Source organism: Neopsephotus bourkii, unplaced genomic scaffold, assembly GCF_033783945.1.
Source record: "Neopsephotus bourkii isolate Nb327-2 ecotype Australia unplaced genomic scaffold, CSIRO-AGI_Nbou_v1 NB_196, whole genome shotgun sequence".
NCBI lineage: Eukaryota > Metazoa > Chordata > Aves > Psittaciformes > Psittacidae > Neopsephotus > Neopsephotus bourkii.
The window spans coordinates 573,552-592,242 of record NW_026900709.1 but is presented as its reverse complement, the minus strand read 5'-3'; the positions used below and the strand labels follow the sequence as shown (position 1 = coordinate 592,242).

At 40.4% G+C, this 18,691-nt stretch overlaps 1 protein-coding gene across 2 annotated transcripts in view; it reads right to left on the bottom strand.

The window, feature by feature from the left end:
• Positions 1-4,152: 4,152 nt before the first annotated feature.
• COL3A1 (collagen type III alpha 1 chain) overlaps positions 4,153-18,691 on the bottom strand; it is a 50,617-nt gene continuing 36,078 nt past the window's right edge. For both annotated transcript variants that reach the window (XM_061376108.1, XM_061376116.1), the window contains 23 exons: positions 18,452-18,496; positions 18,262-18,360; positions 18,060-18,167; positions 17,457-17,510; positions 16,465-16,518; positions 16,313-16,366; positions 15,686-15,739; positions 15,265-15,372; positions 15,040-15,093; positions 14,489-14,542; positions 12,701-12,862; positions 12,469-12,576; positions 11,578-11,685; positions 11,129-11,182; positions 10,855-10,962; positions 10,180-10,233; positions 9,961-10,068; positions 8,755-8,808; positions 8,414-8,521; positions 7,461-7,743; positions 6,749-6,936; positions 6,319-6,561; positions 4,153-5,313 (listed from right to left, as the gene is read on the bottom strand). In XM_061376108.1, the coding sequence (XP_061232092.1) occupies positions 5,167-5,313; positions 6,319-6,561; positions 6,749-6,936; positions 7,461-7,743; positions 8,414-8,521; positions 8,755-8,808; positions 9,961-10,068; positions 10,180-10,233; positions 10,855-10,962; positions 11,129-11,182; positions 11,578-11,685; positions 12,469-12,576; positions 12,701-12,862; positions 14,489-14,542; positions 15,040-15,093; positions 15,265-15,372; positions 15,686-15,739; positions 16,313-16,366; positions 16,465-16,518; positions 17,457-17,510; positions 18,060-18,167; positions 18,262-18,360; positions 18,452-18,496 (2,409 nt within the window). In that variant the 3' untranslated portion in view covers positions 4,153-5,166. The remainder of the gene's footprint in view (positions 5,314-6,318; positions 6,562-6,748; positions 6,937-7,460; positions 7,744-8,413; positions 8,522-8,754; positions 8,809-9,960; positions 10,069-10,179; positions 10,234-10,854; positions 10,963-11,128; positions 11,183-11,577; positions 11,686-12,468; positions 12,577-12,700; positions 12,863-14,488; positions 14,543-15,039; positions 15,094-15,264; positions 15,373-15,685; positions 15,740-16,312; positions 16,367-16,464; positions 16,519-17,456; positions 17,511-18,059; positions 18,168-18,261; positions 18,361-18,451; positions 18,497-18,691) is intronic.

Sequence of the window (18,691 nt, the reverse complement as noted above, 5' to 3'; positions counted from 1 at the left end):
AGCAGCCTTATATTCCTCCCAAGTGGCCAGCCCTTCCTTCCATGACCTGTAAACTCTTCTCTTCCACTTGAGCATACCCAGCAATTCCCTATTTAGCCATGCAGGTCTCCTGACCCTCTTCCTTGACTTCCTACGTGTCGGGATGCTCTGATCTTGAGCTCGGAAAAAGCAGTCCTTGAATGCCAACCAGCTGTCTTGGGCCCCTTTACCTTCAAGCAGCCTAGTCCATGGGATTTCCCCTAGCAATTGCTTGAAGAGGCCAAAGTTTGCTCTGCTAAAGTCCAGGGTTGCAATTCTACTTGCTATTCTACTGACCCTACCACACAAGATCCTGAATTCTACCATCTCGTGGTCGCTGCAACCAAGGCAGCCCTGAACCCTCACTGCTTCAATCAGACCCTCCTTGTTAGTGAGGATGAGATCCAGCAGCGCTCCTCTCCTGGTTGGCTCATCCACCATTTGCATGAGGAAGTTATCGTCTATACACTGGAGGAACCTCCTGGACTGCAGCTGGGTTGCCGAGTAGTCCTTCCAGCAAACATCAGGGAAGTTAAAATCCCCCACGACGACCACGGCCTGTGACTGTGAGGCCGCTCTCAGCTGCCTGTAGAAGGCCTCGTCAACTTCCTCACCCTGATCCGGTGGCCTGTAACAGACCCCCACAACAGTATAGCTCCTGCCAGCCTGCCCCTTAATTCTCACCCACAGACTCTCAAATCGCTCGTCATCTGTCCCCGGACAGAACTCAACGCACTGTAGCTGCTCTCGCACATAAAGAGCAACCCCACCACCCCGCCTGGCTGGCCTGTCTTTCCTGAAAAGGACATAGCCCTCCATGACTATACTCCAGTCATGTGAGCTGTCCCACCACGTCTCTGTAATTGCCACCAGGTCATAATCTCCTGACTTAACACAGGTTTCCAGCTCCTCCTGCTTATTTCCCATGCTGCGCGCATTGGTGTACAGACATTTCAGGGAGCGAGCCGAGCACACCGATTTCACCCTAGGATTACAGGAGGCCTCCCAGTCTTCATCAATTCTGGAGCGCTGTCCCACTGAGGCAAGCCCAGCTACAACCCCATCCCCCTTCGAATCTAGTTTAAAGCTCTCCAAATGAGCCCTGCTAATTCATGCCCCAGCATCCTTTTGCCTCTGTGCAATAAACCTTTTCCACATGCCAATGTCCAGACTGGTGCCCTATAAAACCAGTTGTTATCAAAGAATCGAAAGCCCTGCCTGCAGCACCAGCCTCGAAGCCAATCGTTTATGGACTGAATTTTCCCATTCAGTCCCACATCATCAATAGAAGATGGAAGGAGTGAAGAGAAGATCACTTGAGCCCCAGAGTCTTTCACCATCCGCCCCAAGGCCCTGTAGTCTTTCTTCATCCCCCTCAGACTGCGGGAAGCAGCTTCCCCCTCACCTGTCTGGAAGACCAGCAGCAGGTAGTAGTCTGTCGGGTGCACCAGGTTGGGGAGCGCCCTGGTGATATCCCTGATCCGGGCTCCAGGCAGACTACACACTTCCCTATGATGAGGGTCAACTCTGCATATCGGGCCCTCTGTTCCTTTCAGAATGGAATCACCTTCTACAATGACCCTTCTTTCTTTCTTATCAGAGGCAGTCTTGAGGTGTGAAGTCGACCGCTTTTTCCTATGTGGCCTTGTAGGCGGGCCTTGCACCACATCCTCACCTACCTCTTCTTCAAGATCCAGGGCCTCAAACCTATTACGGAGGGACACCTGGGGAAGCAGGGCAGGAAGGGAGGAGGGCTGCCCATGACGCCGAACCGGAACTTGCTTCCAACCCTCATCATCTTTTTGGTCCCCTACCTCTGGGCGACAGCTACATAACAGGGGCTGTCTCGGGCCATCCCCCTCTGTCTGAGAGGGCAGGGGGTCCATCCCCTTTTGGGGGGTATCTCCCTGGAGGCGTTCCAACTGGCCAGCCAGGGAGTTACTCCACCAGTCGATCTCCCTTTCACACTCCCTGATGGTCCTCAGCATCTCAACCTCCTCCTTAAGTTTAGCCACCAAGCTAAGCAGATCTTCTACCTGCTCACACCTCACACAGGTGGAATGCTGTTCTCCCTCCCCCGGCAGTAGCAGGCTCTGGCACTCCCTGCATCCAGAGACCTGAACAGCCACGGTTAGGGCCGGGGTCTGTGTCCGAGTTGCTACAGTCCTCTTACTGCTAGCTCTCTTCCTGGAGACAACCATATTGGTCAGCAAAACGACCTACCTGTTCTTCCCTGGGCCTGGTGGGCAGCGTTGCTGCCCTCTCAAAGGCTCTTTCAAGTCAAGGGTCAGGGGGGTGGTCGCCGTCACCGTGGGAACCCTCCCCGCCACATCAGCCACTCTCTTGCAAGGGCTGGTGGGACTTCGGGAATCAGGAAACGTCGGGAAATGTCGGGAATCGCGATGCCTCTGCGCTATCCCCTCTGATTTTCCTAATCTCGGTAGAACCTCGATGTCGCTGTAGCGTGCCGGCTGCAGCTCTAGCTGGGCTAGCTCCAATCAGCTGACTGAATGATTTTCTGTTCTTTTTTTCCCCAAAGAACCATAGTAAGTGGTGTTATGAAGTGTTTGCATATTAGCTGGCATAACATCATACAACTGAATAAGAAACTGTGGATCAGAATGAGAAAGTTCATGTATCAGTTTTACTACTGTGTGAGCAGCATCTTTCCTTATTACTTCAAGCCTCTCATTCACCTTCATGCCTCTTTTTTCAAGTGTGTAGCCTATGGTATTATTTGGTTTTTAATTTATTCAATCAACTTTAAATTTACATGCCAAAGAAAGGTGCACTTACTTACTTAAATAGATGCCTAAAACACATCTTATAGCTTGAAAGCAGGTGGTTCCAGACAGCTTTGAAAGACCTCTATTAGTTACCTGCATGAAAATGGGTTAGTCCCAGAGGTTCTGTAGTCTATGAACTTGATGTGCTGCTGCATAACAGTGAGTAAGGGTGTTGCTAACCTGAAAGTGTCCAGTAAGATTTATTTCTTTTCAATTGTATTCCCATGTAAAATAAAAGCCTTTTGCAGGCTGACACATTAAATCAGAGTAAAAAACCACCATAATATTAGAATCTAAAGAATTCCAAAGGATTAGAATCTAAATCTTTCTTATTTTCTAATCTAATTTTTATTTACAAAGCTGAGCTCTTTCATATGTCTATTATGTCAAAGTTTTCTATAAAAGTACACACGTATCAGAATCATAGTGGCTTAATGACAAATTTGGTGAGGTTTCTTAAAAAACAGCATCTCTCTGTCCATTTTCCCTGCTTGGTGCAATCCTGAAAGTGTTCTCAGAGGATGCACAATCCATAATCATCAGTGAGAGCCTTTAAGAATCTGGAGATTTTTTTCTTCCTACTTCTTGTTGTCTGACCTTGTTTATGATGCTGGGTTGTAGAGCAATGTGTGACAGTGCAGTAATGATGTGGGGGCAGGCTCTGTATCTTCCTTCACAGGAAAGACTGAGTAGCATCTACCAACATCTACCTCTGGGAGCAGTTTCACAACCCAGATACTGGTGTACAGCTAAATTTTCTTCTACTGGCCTGAAACTCAGGTATGGCTCAAATACTGTGGTAATTGCATATCCTTGGATTTTTGCTATGATCAAGGGTTGACTCTCAGCTGTGCAGCTCCAATGGCCATAAAGAATACCAAGATGCTTAGATTATCAGCTTCATCAAACTGCCATTGCCTCCAGCCTCTCACTGCTGGAGACCCTTAGACCATTTATTTAAGCTGCAGTCTGAAAGGATAGTGGTAGCCTATGGCTGCCTATTTATTTAGACTGAGGTAGATTTAAGCTCTTCTATTTCCTTCCAACTTACCTGCCTTGGTGCATGAGCCTTATTTTGGCTCTTGATGTAAGAGCTGAATCCATGCTGATAGTCAAAGAAGCTTACCATGCTTCAAAAATGAGCCACTGGATGGATAAGAGTGAAAAAAGTAACAAAGGACATGTCATAGTATGATGCGATAACTTGCATCACTCAAGGCTACTGAGTTTTCCTTCAAACATATTATCTTAGAAAATTCAGTTAAAGTAGTACCGGAGTTGTGGCCTGCCTTTATTAACTTGTTTAAAGAAAGAGATTCAGATAGTAAAATAAATTTTAAAAAGTGAGTTTTATGAAACAAGGAGTTTTATTAAGATATGTTATTATGTGTCTCTGTAAGGAATAGACCAACAACCATATAAAAGCTTACAAAGATGGATAACCTTCAACACTATAAATGTGTTAATGTGATAGAAGTTCACAATTTTGCATCTTTATTGACTTTTACAGAGTGAAGGGAGAAAGTTCTCAACAATGACATGCCAATGACAATCTTTGACAGGAGACATTTACCATTGCTTTAAATCCCTTTTTATTTTTTTAAGCAAGTCAATAACCCTGACTTGCAGAGTTAGGAGTGAAAAATACATTAGCACCATCATATTAGTTTTTTACACTTCCCTAATTTTAGTGGTCTTGACCAGCAATGACAGGAAAGTAGAGAAGCACCTTTGAGAACAGAATACAATCCAACAATAAAATTATGGTGACTACTGACATTAAGGTATTAAACTCTTAACATACACTGTACTTCACAGCTAATCAGTACAGAAACAGACAATTTTGTACCTAATAATTCCACAGAATTGACCATGGGTTCAATGTGTTTTGATTGGTTTGACTGATTTTTGGTGTGACTCATTAGACACATCCCGGTTTCTGTCCATCTTGAGGTAGTTGAAACAAGGAGGTCTTTCTAGCTTTATGGACTGTATCTTTGAAAGAAGGGTAAACTTTGGTACTGGGAGCAATCAGTGCTTTGTAAATTGGCTAACATTCAACTAATAGAACACAGTATTGTTTTATTAAGTGTTGAAGTTGTATTATAGCACCACGGAGACATGTTTTGAAAATGGAATTTGGTAAAAAAAAAAATAGAGCAAAAAAGCATTTTTACTGTACTTTGTGTAATAGCAAAAAAGATAACCCTTGATATCAAATTGACTTTTCCCCCAGAAATTTTCTTAATAAATAACTGGGATACAGATGGTCACCTGTACTAGCTGACAAGGCTAAAACAAGGGAGCACAGTTGGAGTGTGAATCTGTTTGCTGGGGTTTCAGAAAGAGCAGGATTTTTGGTTTATAAGAAGCAGACTGGGCCAATGTCCACGCCAAATTCCTGATCAGGACCACCGATATCCATGGGTGCAATATCGATCACAGGCAACCTCATTGTCTTGCGCGTTCTGTATTCAAAGACAGTTTTACCCCATTCACCAGCATGTTTCTGTGAAGTTAAAAAGAAAAGACAAAACCAAACATGTTAGAGAAATTGGTGTTGGGCTAAGTCAAAGTTATCATACAGTTTACTGGACTTCATACTTTCCATATCAATGTGTCCCTCTCAACACCATGAAAAGTGGTTGCAGTCTGTAGAAACGCAAACTTGTAGACATTCTTCTAGACCTTTCATGTAAGGTCTCATATGGTTGTAGACCTTGGAGCTCATAAAGGATAGGACAAATAGTGGAATGTAGAATACTCTGGAGTGGTGCTGGTGCCCTGACTTAAGTCTGAAATGTGCTCTGCATTCTGTGAGATGGTGCAAATGGCTACTCTGTTTGAAAAGTAGTTTTGGATTCAGGAATAAGTGACAGCAGAAATGAGGTTGCTCTTCATGTTGCAAAGTAGATGTGTTCATGCATCCTTAAATAGCAAGTTTGCCATATATTTGAGTTTGCTGTGGTGCTTCTGGGACCTTAAACAGCAGGAGGGAGAAACTGTGGACAGTGTTACAATGTTTGTATTTGTTCCTTAAAAGGCACTTAGAGCAGCATGCTCATCAATTATTGCTGCTTTCCAGTACTTCCTGCCGCTGTGAGCAAGGCACAGTGAGCAATGTTGCTTCTGTGAGATAGGTGACCGTGTTTTCCCCTTCCCATAATCATAGCTCATGGCTTGAATCAGACGATAGCATTGATTTTTTTTGTATGACTAAGCTGATTCCTACTACTCTTAGTTTTAGAGTTGATATGGGATGGATCAAAACTTGGTCACTGACTTCACTGACTTGATTCTAAAGCAGGGAGATACCTGTGAAACACAGATTTAAACTTTCTACAGTTGCTACAGGAGTGACATTGCTGTTGCACAGAATCTAATTTCCACAATTAGGTGAAGCTGTGTCCTTTCCTTATGAAGTCATGCAAAGCTCTCTCTTCCTTGATCATGGGTCTAGTCTTCTGGAGGGAATTATTTATTAAACTACAATAGTAAAGTCTTGTTTACTTACAGTACAGCCATCTTCCAGAACTGCATATGTGAATTTGCTGTTTCCTTCAGCCTTGATCTCACTTTCCACAGAGCTCATCAGTTTCAGAGCTTTTTTAACATTTCCACTGGCTTGGTCCATGTAGGCAATGCTGTTCTTGCAGTGGTAGGTGATGTTCTGGGAAGCACGGCTGGAGAGGATGCGGAGGAAGGCCAGCTGGACTTCTGAGACGTCCTCTGGAAGTTCGGGATCTCCATAGCTGAACTGCACAGTACGCACATACGCAAGAATTTTTTGTTTAATCTTGTCTAAGGACAGTCCATATAACTATTATTTCACCCACTAAATTTTTAGCTTAGTTTAATTTCAGTACTATATTTAGTACATTGTGATGCGCATGAGTAGAATATGTACGTTACCTTTTGGGCTGATAACTGAGGTAATTTCTTACCTGGAAGCCTCCATTCATAGATTCTCCAAACCAAACATGTTTTCTTCCACTGCTTTCACTGGTCCACCAGTTTTTCCTTGGCACAGTGCTGGGATTAGCACTGACACATGTCTCACCAGTTTCCATATTACAGTACACTTTAATAGCATCCATCTTGCAGCCTTGGTTAGGATCAATCCAATACTCTCCTAGAGGTAAAAATAAGTAAAATGTTAACAGACAATATATTTGGAGAAGATGATTGTATGATGGTGAAGCTTATCTCTATGCCAGATTCCTGAGCCAAATTAGGTAGCATGTTAATTTTGACAAGAAGAGATGCCACAGAATATAAGATGATATAAAAATATCCTGAGTGCATCTGCACACTGTAATATGACACTTGAAACACATACACAATTTATACTTGTCAAGGGGGTTTTTTCCATACAATTTTTTAAACAAATGTTCACTTATAAACATGTAGCGAATGAAGTTGAAGTCAGTGTATATACTGTGCAAATGCATAGTAAATTAAAGTTTGAAGTTATTATCGCATTTATCATTTTTATCATTACATTCAAAAAACCCCCATTTTTTTAATCGCAGATCTCTGCATTTAAATACTCAAAGACAACAGTATTCATGTAAAGAAAAGAAAAAACACCACCAACTCAAGATCTGCTAAATTTGCTAGATCAAGATTTCTGGTGGAAATTAAAACCTAACATACCACTCTGGAGCTCAGGATGGCAGAATTTCAGATCTCTGCAGTTACGAGCTGGATTCTTCCGTGACCCATCAGGACTAATGATGTTTTCAATCTGGTTGTTGATTGATTTCATTGAAGATATGATGTCACCCAGATTGATATCATTTTCTTTTGGCTCATCTCGATATTCATACCCATAACCCACTGGGCCTTTTTCACCAGCACCCAGGGCAGCCACACCGCCACCACAACATGGACCAGGAGGACCAGAAGGACCAGGAAGACCAGGCTGGCCTGGTGGACCCTAAAACATAATGAATATAGTGTTGAGCAGAGATCACAAGTTAAAACTTGTGCCTGCGTGCACCTCAATCTTAAAAAAAAAAAAAAAATAGAATTCTCACATTCAGTTTACTTATTAAATAATGACAGTTGCTATGCATAAACATCTGTTAGACTTTCCAGGCCTTTGTTTTCTTAAAATTGGAATTTTCTTTTCCTAATTCTGTCAAGCTGTGTCTGTCCTCCTTCTGTCTGGGCTTTGAAGAGGAGATGGAACCCTTTGCACCAAAATCCAGGGAATAATCATTACTTGGCTTTAGGAGAAGTGACTGTGCTAGTGACCACTGCAGCACTGGCCTCTTTGGAGTACTCTAGGAAACTCATTTCATAGCTTCCAAGACACAAAGGGAGTCCATGATCTGAAATGGAGATCCTGTCTTCCCTTTGTACACACAAAATTCAGTGATTATCTGAGACTACCATAATGCCCAGTGCATTAATAGTTACACTCAAGTACAAATGATCTGTAGTTGTTTTTTTTTATTTAGCCTTGATAGCTAGATACACCCTATAACAAAATCTGTCCATGAAGTACAGATTTTTCTGAGGGAGATAATCAAATAGGGGAGAGCCTTATGTTTCATGAATAATCCCTAAAGATTTGTTTGTTTGAGTGTGCACAATTTACTTACTGCGGGGCCACTTTCACCTCTGGTACCGCGGGGGCCAGGAGGACCAATTGGACCTGGATAACCACTTGTACCATCTTTTCCAGGTGGCCCAGCTGGTCCTGGGGGACCCTAGGACAATGTTGAACACAGATAACATAGTCAAAACAGTTTACCAAATAATCTCAAATTCAGAAAGGCTTTGAGAGATATTTTGACCATTTCTATATGATTTATCAGGCATTTTCTCTTTCTTTAACTGTTGCTTGTTAAGATGACAAACTTTAATAAATAAATTCTATTTGTTTCCAAACAAACACTCTGAATCTTCCTTCCAGTTGCATTAAATAGGGAATTTTTCTTACCCTTGCACCTGAAGCTCCTGGACTTCCAATTGCACCTTGTGGACCCAGGGGACCCTATGAATAAAAGTCAGGTACCTCTCAGTAATATTTTGAACTAGCTGGATGTGCCTTATATAGAGACATTGAAAACATCCTTAGGGTTATATGGAACAACCTTATAAGAAGACTATGTCAGATATGAGAGAGAATTGTTGTCATTATTTAACTAGAAAAAAAAACCTTGGATATTCTCTATATGAAAAATATTAACGATGCGATATCCAAAATGCAAGAATGCCAACGGTCATTAGTGAGCTCTGGATGAAATCATGTATTCATAAGAATACAGAGCTGTAGGCTCAAAATGCTGCAGTTTTAATCATATTACCAGTAAAGTTATTTAAATAATTTGATAAACTCTTGTCAAATTCATGTTTAAAACTAATTGTTCCCTGTCGTAGTGTAAATGAGAATTTATTGGGTGTTTGGATATTTTACTCATATGTTAGACAGCAGGTCATACTGTGTTGTTAAATAGGTTAGTATCAGTGGCATTTACACTTAACACGTCCATCACTGGTAAATTAATAGAGTGAGTTTTGGTTTCTTGATTCTCACATCGTGAATGCTACTAATAATATTCTTTTCAATATAAATACCTTTTTACATTTTTACTTGTCATAAATACCTAGGACATGCCTGTCTATCACCCTTCAATTCTTTTAGCTGTTAAGAACTATGTAATGCATGTTTACAATTCAGCAGTTTACTATTTCATGCCTATTTTGCCCTAATATTAATTATTGCAAAAGATGCATGACAGAAGAGAGGTATTTGGGCTCCAAGTAGCTTTTTCATGGATTTAGTTGCTTGTCCACCATGTATTTCTAATAGACATAGAAATTTAAACCCTTGCTTTTATAATTTAATCAGGAATAGCCTATAGAAATGAATACAAGAAGTTTTTGTTCCAGACAAAGTCAGACACATACCTGAGAAGGGTTATACCCAACCCATCTTTACCTGCTAGCAGTTTCTTCTAGTGCTTTACTGTTACTTATTTGAAGTTGATTCAGGGAATCTGGGCTTTTGAACACATTTGACTGTCAAATCACACAGGTTCTTTTTAATTTTGTCTGTCTTCAGAAAATTAATTAAATCTAACTAACTACCTGGGACCTCAGCCACAGAAGCTAAGAACAGCAAAATCCAATGCAAAATACTCACAGGAGGACCAGGGAGACCAGGGGTACCAGGAAATCCTCTATGACCCTTTATGCCGTTGCTGCCTCGTTCACCAGTTTCACCTTTGTCACCACGAGGACCTTGAGGACCCTTTAAGAGTAGGTTTGCAATAAAAGGAATTTATAAAAGAAATAACAGAAATGCCCAAATAATAGGAAATAGTAAATGTATGATACCACAAATACTTTCAATATGACTTACCGCAGGACCACGAGCACCAGCAGGACCAGCAGAGCCAGGAGGACCAGGTGGACCCTGTGACACAATAAGGAGATGTTGGCATGGATCACTTGGAGTTAACGCATTCGCCGTTTTATTTATAGATAAGCAAAATGTTCAAAGCTAGCAGCTGTTTGGAAACATGGGGAAGCTGTACACACACTATATATAATCAACAAGAATTTTGGCCAGTTCCTTTTTCTACCAATGTTAGTTTTACTCAGTTGCTTGTAGGCACTGATACATACCATATGCACTACACTCCTTCCTTATTTTGTGAGGTGCTCAGTGCTTAAGCTGTGCTGGTGTCAGCACTTCTCAAATAACTTGAAGACTTCCAAAGTTACTCCCTTATTTTAAATAAATAGCATCATTCATGCTGCATGAGCACCAGATGGGATGGAAATTAAGATAGGGATTGGTGGGCCCTATCTGCTTTTTGGCTTCCTGAGGAGTATGTGGATTTAGAGCGTAATTTCGATAAAGTCATCAAGAACATAAAGTGATGTCTTTTCCCATGATATGCTTATAAAAGAGGTCAAGAATCTCTTGACTGACAAATGTATGACTCTTCCAAACTTCCACTTTACTGCATGAAATAGACTTTGAATAGAAGAGGTATGTAAATAAGCAGTAAGCTATTTACATTGATCTTACCTGAAATCCTCTTTCACCAGCTTTTCCAGGTGCACCACTGGTACCTGCGGGTCCAGGGTGACCAGGAGGTCCTGGAGGGCCAGGAGAGCCACTTTCACCACGGTCACCCTGAAGAGAGTGACGGTTGACAGGGTAATAAATTTAATGTTTTACAAAACTACAATGTAAAGACTATAAGAGATTCAAGGCACAAGTTACATAGTACAGAGCTACCTATACTGTCATCTTTATGTAACATTTATTTGGCAATCTAAAGATATTGGTGATTCCTTACTTTGCCTCCTGGGGATCCATCACGTCCAGGTAAGCCATCTGAGCCAGGGTTACCCTGGAAAAAGAATGGTACAGTTCATTCATAAACTAGATGATGAATACACAGCTTGTTTTCCGTAAGCTTTAAGAATATTTATTAAAGAAAGAGAGAGCTCTCAAGAAGGAAGAATTCCTGCAGGTAGAGTGGCCCATAAAGGATCTGGAAGACCTGCATTATTGTGTAGGCATGTAGACAGTGTAGTCTCATGTTCATATCCCAGCAAGACTAAGATGTGGCCCACAGGTAGTAAAAGTTATAGCAGAGACAGCAGGCTACACTAAGTTAGATGAGAACACAATCTGCCCAGACCCCTGTGTGTGAGGCACTTGAGGGAACCTTAAAGCATATTTATTCCCAGAACTTCCCATTTGTAATGCACAAGCTGGCATGAAGGTCTAACATCCACTCACATCTCTGCCAGGCTCTCCAGGTAGCCCTCTTTGTCCAACAGGACCTTGTGGACCAGGAGCACCACGTTCTCCTGGGACACCATTGGTGCCAGGTCTACCATCTTCACCCTGAACAAAAGATATTGCAAAATAATGTACTTGTGAAATACCACTGTATTACATATCTTTAATTAAATATGAAATGATTTAAAGGGAAAATGTGACTGGTGGTTGTGAATACTCAAATAAGAAAGATAAAAACCTGGCCAAAATGGTTTCTTTTCATTGCTTGTAATATTCACACAAGGTCATTGAACCCAAGGAATGTTCCTTATTGTTTTGTCAAATAAGAAATAATAAATATGTTTCTTCTTATGTGCCCCAAAACAATAGCCAAAGGGGGGGGGGAAATCCAAGTCTATCACTATATTAGTGATAAAATACAAACCAAGCCTCACACAACATTTTCTGGAGGTAGTTGAAAGTATTTTTCTGTTTGGGTCATAATATTTAAGCAAGAAACATACTGAGAATCAAACAAATATAAATAACTTGCAAGTGAGACTATGACTTAAATCTCATCTCAGGGGCAGTTTTTCATCCATGGCTGCCTTAAGAGTGTGAAGCTGGTTATTTGCTTCTAGACAATCTGATCTAGGACTTTTGGTAATAGAGATGAAAGACAATCTCACATCCGACAGCTGCTGGTTGCTGGACATTTTAAAGCCTGATCTTATGGATGCAAAAATACAAATAACTGTAAATTCTGTTGTCTCTGGACTGAAAAGCATTTAACTCCTCCCCCCCCCCCAACATGTTCATTACTTGTTATATCTCTAAGCTATTTTTAGCAGCTGAATTACAACTGTGGTGTTAACTTTGATGTTTTTGCTGCAGTGAATGTGCTCTCACCTTGGCACCTGCCATACCAGGTGGACCACTCGGGCCACGCAAACCTGGCAAACCCGTGTTACCTCGGCCACCAACAATGCCTTGAGGACCTGGTTCGCCTGGTGCCCCCTGTTTAAGAAAACATCAGAGCAGTCAGTACTGAGCATCTTTAACATTCAGTCGGGAGCTTCATATTCTTGAGATACAATACTTGTCTATTGGTGTAACAGTCCCTGGCTGGACATGTACTTACCCTTTCTCCTCGTGCGCCTGGTGGCCCTTTTTCACCTGGTGCACCTGGCTCACCTCTTGTTCCAGCAGGTCCTTGACTGCCAGGAGAACCAGCATTACCAGGGGGTCCAGGAGGCCCATCCTTGCCTGCAGGCCCTGCATTACCAGGGGGACCTGGGCTGCCCTAAAAAGAGTTTTAAAAGGAAAAGCGTGAGCTGTGTTATGTGAACCAGTAGCACACACTTACTGGCACTGGTCTTTCCTTATGAAAGCCAGCCAGACTTGAGTCATTGCCTGAAGGCAGATTTAAGGCCCAACCTCTATTCACCCAAATCTGATCTGGTCTTATAAAGAGAATCTTTCCACCTACCAATTTCAAAACATTTTTTTTTCTCCCTGCTGTCTGGACTTACAGTTTGCATAATGCAACACCTGCACGTTTTGGATGCCCAGTGGCTGTAATGCATCCAACACAGGATACACATTCCTTACCATTGGCTCTGCCACAGAAATTTGGAATAGTAGAAGACCTTGCTGATTTATTGAGTCACTTGTGCCAGATACCTTTAAGGTGGTGTCTCATACACGTACAGAATGAAGTATCTTTCATTAAAATTCAGCATAGCCAATGAATGGAAAGAATTAAGATGACTTTAATGTATCTTAAATTAAATCCTACTTTTTATTCAGCAATATGCTGATTTGCATCTATCCGTAATTAAAAGATAGAAAATAAAAATTTGTTTATTAAAATATAAAAGATTTTTTTACTTTATATCTCATCATACAAAGGATAACTTATAATTTTAACTTTAAAATAGTAAAATCCACTGTATTCTTCATATTGTCTTAATTTTTAAAAAATCAAAAATCAGAATCTAATTTTTACTCTAAGAGTCAAAAGTAGGTGCATGTTGAATAATACTATAAAACAGCTTTTCTTCAAAGATATTGTACAAAATATTTGAATGAGCTGGTCCATCAGCATACATTTTTATAATAGGACTGCACACTGGTAGATTAAACTTCAGATGTAGGCCATATCGTAAGACAAGAACTTTTGCTACAAGAATAATAGGATCATAGAATCATAGAACAGTTAGGGTTGGGAAGGACCTTAAGATCATCAAGTTCCAACCCCCATGCCATGGGCAGGGACACCTCACACTAAACCATGTCACCAAAGGCCTCGTCCAACCTGGCCTTGAACACCGCCAGGGATGAAGCATTCACAACCTCCCTGGGCAACCTATTCCAGTACCTCACCACCCTAACAGGAAAGAATTTCCTTCTTATATCCAATCTAAACTTCCAAATCTTTCCAAAATCCTCTGTCCCAACATCATGAAATCTTAATGCCATTCAGTGCTACAGTCAACTAAAAAGAAAACAAAAATCTCAACAGTGATCTATAAAATGTGGTTTTGAAAATGCACACCAATTCAAGATCCTGAACTGAATATTTCTTGCATCATAAAAGATGCAAGACATATACCACCAACAGCAATATTCAAGAACCTGATCCAGGAGAAGGTCTCCCCTCTGATGGACTTTGGAAAGCAAACCGTAATAGAAGGAAGAGTATCAAGACAGTAAGTGAATGAACTGCTATTCCATATGAAATAAGAGGAGAGAAACTTTCTTTTGAAGTTTTTTTTCCCTCCAAGTCCAAACATCATATTCAGGGTGCTTTTAATTATGTTACATTCATGTCAAGGTACCTACAACTTAATACAATTTAATGTATTAATATATGTCTAAATATATCCACAAGATAAGAATAAAAGAAAAGGCTGATAAGACAACTCACATTGCTACCAGGGGGACCAGGCAGACCACGAGCACCAGGGAAACCAGCAGCACCCTATAAGAGATCAATACTTTCAATTGTCATTTTTCTTCAGATTGGAAAAATGTGAACAAATCAATTTTTATATAACAGCTGAATTGGAATTATATTTAGATGTTTTGCTTAAAACATGAATTAAATGTCCTAGAACTGAACAAGAAATTAAAAATATTTTAATTTTTATTTTCCCTTCAAGGGAAATATGTTCCTCAAAGGTAAACTAATGGGCTCTGAGAAACTTGGCAAGGGCAGGATATAAATCTAATTACAGTTGAGATAAACCATTTTAGAGATTTGTGTCATTGAGCAAAAGCTATTTTGGCACCTTATATTAAAATCAATGTAATCGAAATCACTAAACACCTCAACTTTAATTACTCTTTCTGGAGCACTTTAATTATTCTTTATTTATGCAGATTTTAAAGTCACTGAAGGTCTTATTTTTCATTGACCTGATGGTTCTTATAATAGATAAAGTCATTTATCAGTGATTAAGTCAAAGAGATACTCACAGGGCCTCCAGGAGATCCACGTTCTCCTTTTATTCCTTGGGGACCAGGTGGACCCTACATGGAAGAAAACAGATAAAGCAAATGATTTGTTAAGTCAATTAAAATTATAGAAAGCATCATTAGGTTTCAGGAAGTTAAAATGTTTACACTTGGGCCCAACCACCTTGAGGCTGAGGCAGAACTAAGAAACTTTTCCTTTAGCAATGAGGAACAGAAATAACTTACTGGTGCACCAGGACCACCTTGTGGACCTGCAGCTCCTGGGGGTCCAGCTTCTCCTCTTAGACCAGGTGGGCCTCTTTCTCCTTTACCACCAGGTTCCCCATTTTGTCCCTGTAGAAAATTTGTGCCATTCCATTATGACTTAAAAATACAGATGATATCCTTGTCATAAGAAACTCTTTTCTGAAGGGAATTTAAATATAAAATTAAATGTGAATGCAGTTGAACTCTATTAGTCTACCAGTACAGGAAGGGAAGCGTAAAGAAATGTTGCTGTAGGTGTGACTGAGTACAGAAAGAGTATCAAATATGTGTAACAAGTATTTATATTAAAGGAGTTACAGCAAGTCTTTCTGAGATGCAGATGAACTTAGAGAAACTAAACACTGACAATCACATTCAATTGCTTTTGATTTATACTTACTGGAGCTCCAGGGAAGCCAGCAGGACCAGGAAGACCTTGTTCTCCACGTTCACCCTGTAGAAAACGTCACCAGTGGAAGATGTTAGGAAGATAGGCTTCAGTTTATAAGTTAGAGAACACTCCCATAAACAGCACTTTAGTTTCTTTATCTTACCAGCTTCTGGAAGAAAAAAAACCCAACCTCATCTGAGCTCCTGAGCTCTAAAAAGAGCTGTTCAGGATTTATCCAATTTATCTAAAGTGTGACAAACTTATCTCAGTCACACCTGCAGAACCCTGAGCACAATCCAAGGTGTTGCCCAGATGCAACTGAGATCCAAAAGTGCTGTCTTACCAATCTAAAAACTAAATATAAGTATTTTTAAAAGTTTGCTTAACTGGAAGACAAGATGGAAACAACTGTTTCTGCATACTTGCCTTGACCTATCAGTGCAGCCCTCAAGCCCCTTTAGTGTTAAAAACATTGATTTTCTGGAATCCTTAGTGCCTGTAAATCCTGAGTCAACAAGAGCCAAATGTTCTTAGTTTATTTTGAACTCGAGCCACATATGTTCCTCACAGGATAGGTACAACACCAATATCTATACCATGATAAAGTCACAGGGGGAGAAAAGTGCTATCACTTACAGGACCACCACGGGAACCCATTGGACCTGGGGCACCTGCTGGACCAGTCTCTCCCTGTAAGGAACAAGAATGATTACTAGGTGTTCTTTCCATGAGACAGTCACTGGTGTGACACTTTACAATATCAAACACCATTATGGAAGATGCTTTACCTTATCTCCAGGTGGGCCGGCAGGACCAGGAGGACCAATGGGACCTACATTACCCTAAACAATTAGAAAGTAGTGTATTTTGTATCAAAATATGACAATGTTATTCCTCTGTTCTGTTCCATTTATGTTTCAGTCTAAAAAACAGCTTAAAATATTTAAATGGAAGTAAGTCTACAATGCCAGGGTGTTGTTGCACACACATTGGAATGGCACTCCAAGATCACACCAGTTTGCAGCACAAAAGAACTCCAATAAACTGATTTTCTTTTTTTTTTTCCCACCACATAAACCTAATCCAAACCTACCTGAAGTTAATAGGTCTTTTCAATGCTAGGCAAGTTATCCATTATCCACATTTCTTCAGTATATGCCCAACATCTCTTGACAAACTCCCTGACTTTTTTCTTCTTTGAGAATTTATAATGTACCTTATGGTTCAAAATTAATGTTTTATATTTCCTCCAACTCATGCAAGCTGCATTTCTGTATGTCATCTCTCATTATTTTGATGCATATACTGCTTGCATGTACTCATTAGATACATGTATATGTTTCAAGTGTCTATTTTATGTTTATATGCTATATAGATGTATAAATATATCACATATAGTAACCTGTAGAAGTATTCTCTATGAGAATATTTACTATCATAATGTCATCTGTGCTTCATTATAACCATCATTTTCCAAATCAGCTAGATTTAGGAAGCTAGTAACATATTCTCCATGTTTTCCGTCCAAAGCATTGACCCAATTAACTGTATTTTTTTGGTTGTAAAAAAAAATCTGTTACATCTACTCAAGAAGGTGTAATCACAAAATACTAGTATTAAGTTTAGTTTATGAAACTAGACTTGTACCACATGAATGAAATACAATGGGATTACTACTTTACCTCTCCTAGATGGTATGCACTGTTAAATTTAATAATTTTCTAAACACAGATTATGTGAAACTAACTGAGTAACTGTTAGGTGTTTAAAGACTACTCACCCTCTCTCCTCTTGCACCAGGAATGCCGTCAGCACCCTTGCCACCAGGTTCTCCCTAGCAAGCATAAGACAAACAAAAAGCATAAGCAAGAAAGCAAGAATAAGACAAGCACGGGCTGGGGAGAGAAGAATTAAAACACTACAGAGAAGAGGATCTGATACTGATGGTATCTCAATGACCAGATTTCCTTATTGTCATCATAGAAATCTAAAACTGGGGATGACTTTCTGACCAGTATTCAGCATCAGATACTGAATAATTTGATGGAAAAAAGACCCAAATTGATTCAAAATGGAGTCTATGCGAAACTGTTTACCCCTGGTACGAACTATTTTAATCCTTAATTAGCTAAATTAGAACTGTTTTGATGTACATCTCCCCCAGGAGACTTAGAACAGCAAAATATCTAGCATATATTAAAATAGTTGAAAATTCCTACATATTTTAACATATAGGTCCCATATCACACTGCAAAATCAGCAGTACTGCTACATAGTCAGCACCTCTGAAGCAGGGAGAAAAGTGAGTATGTGAACAAACTCAGAGTCATTTGGGAAGCTAACACCAAATTAGCATAAATTTAGCAGAGGGTTGGTGTGTTACCTTATCCCCTTTTGGTCCAGGACTTCCAGAAGCTCCTCTTTCCCCTGGCATTCCCTGTAAGCCAGGCAGCCCTGTGCCTCCAGGGGGACCAGGAGGTCCAGGAGGACCCTAAAGATTAACAAAAAATTATGAGGAAAAGAAAAAATAATATTCACCTGAATGCTAGACATAACAGCAGGAAAACAAGCAACTCTGTGGGTACCTTGGCACCTTCTGAACCAGCAGGACCTGGCCCACCTCTTGTTCCAGGAGGTCCTGGAGGACCCTGTGCACCACGTTCACCTGGGACACCATTTTCACCCTGTGACAAAGAAATGCATCATTCTTGGTTTCCAGGTTCATAGTTTGTTAACTTATTCTAGTCATTAAAGAAACTTTGCTGTATGATTTACCTTAGGGCCTGGGAATCCAGGTCCTCCAATATCACCTTTTGGCCCCTGTTTATGAGAAAATAAATGTAAGTTAAATGTGCAGTTTATTTAATAAATCTGCGTTGTGGTTGGCACCCTGTTTCTCTCTTCTGTTATTCCTAAAATCAGACTTCTCTGCTCTGCAGAGTGCTGAAAGCTGTCTGAATTTGGAAATGTAATCTAGGAAGACTTCTCATGTATTTTTTTGTTACTTTAAAGAAA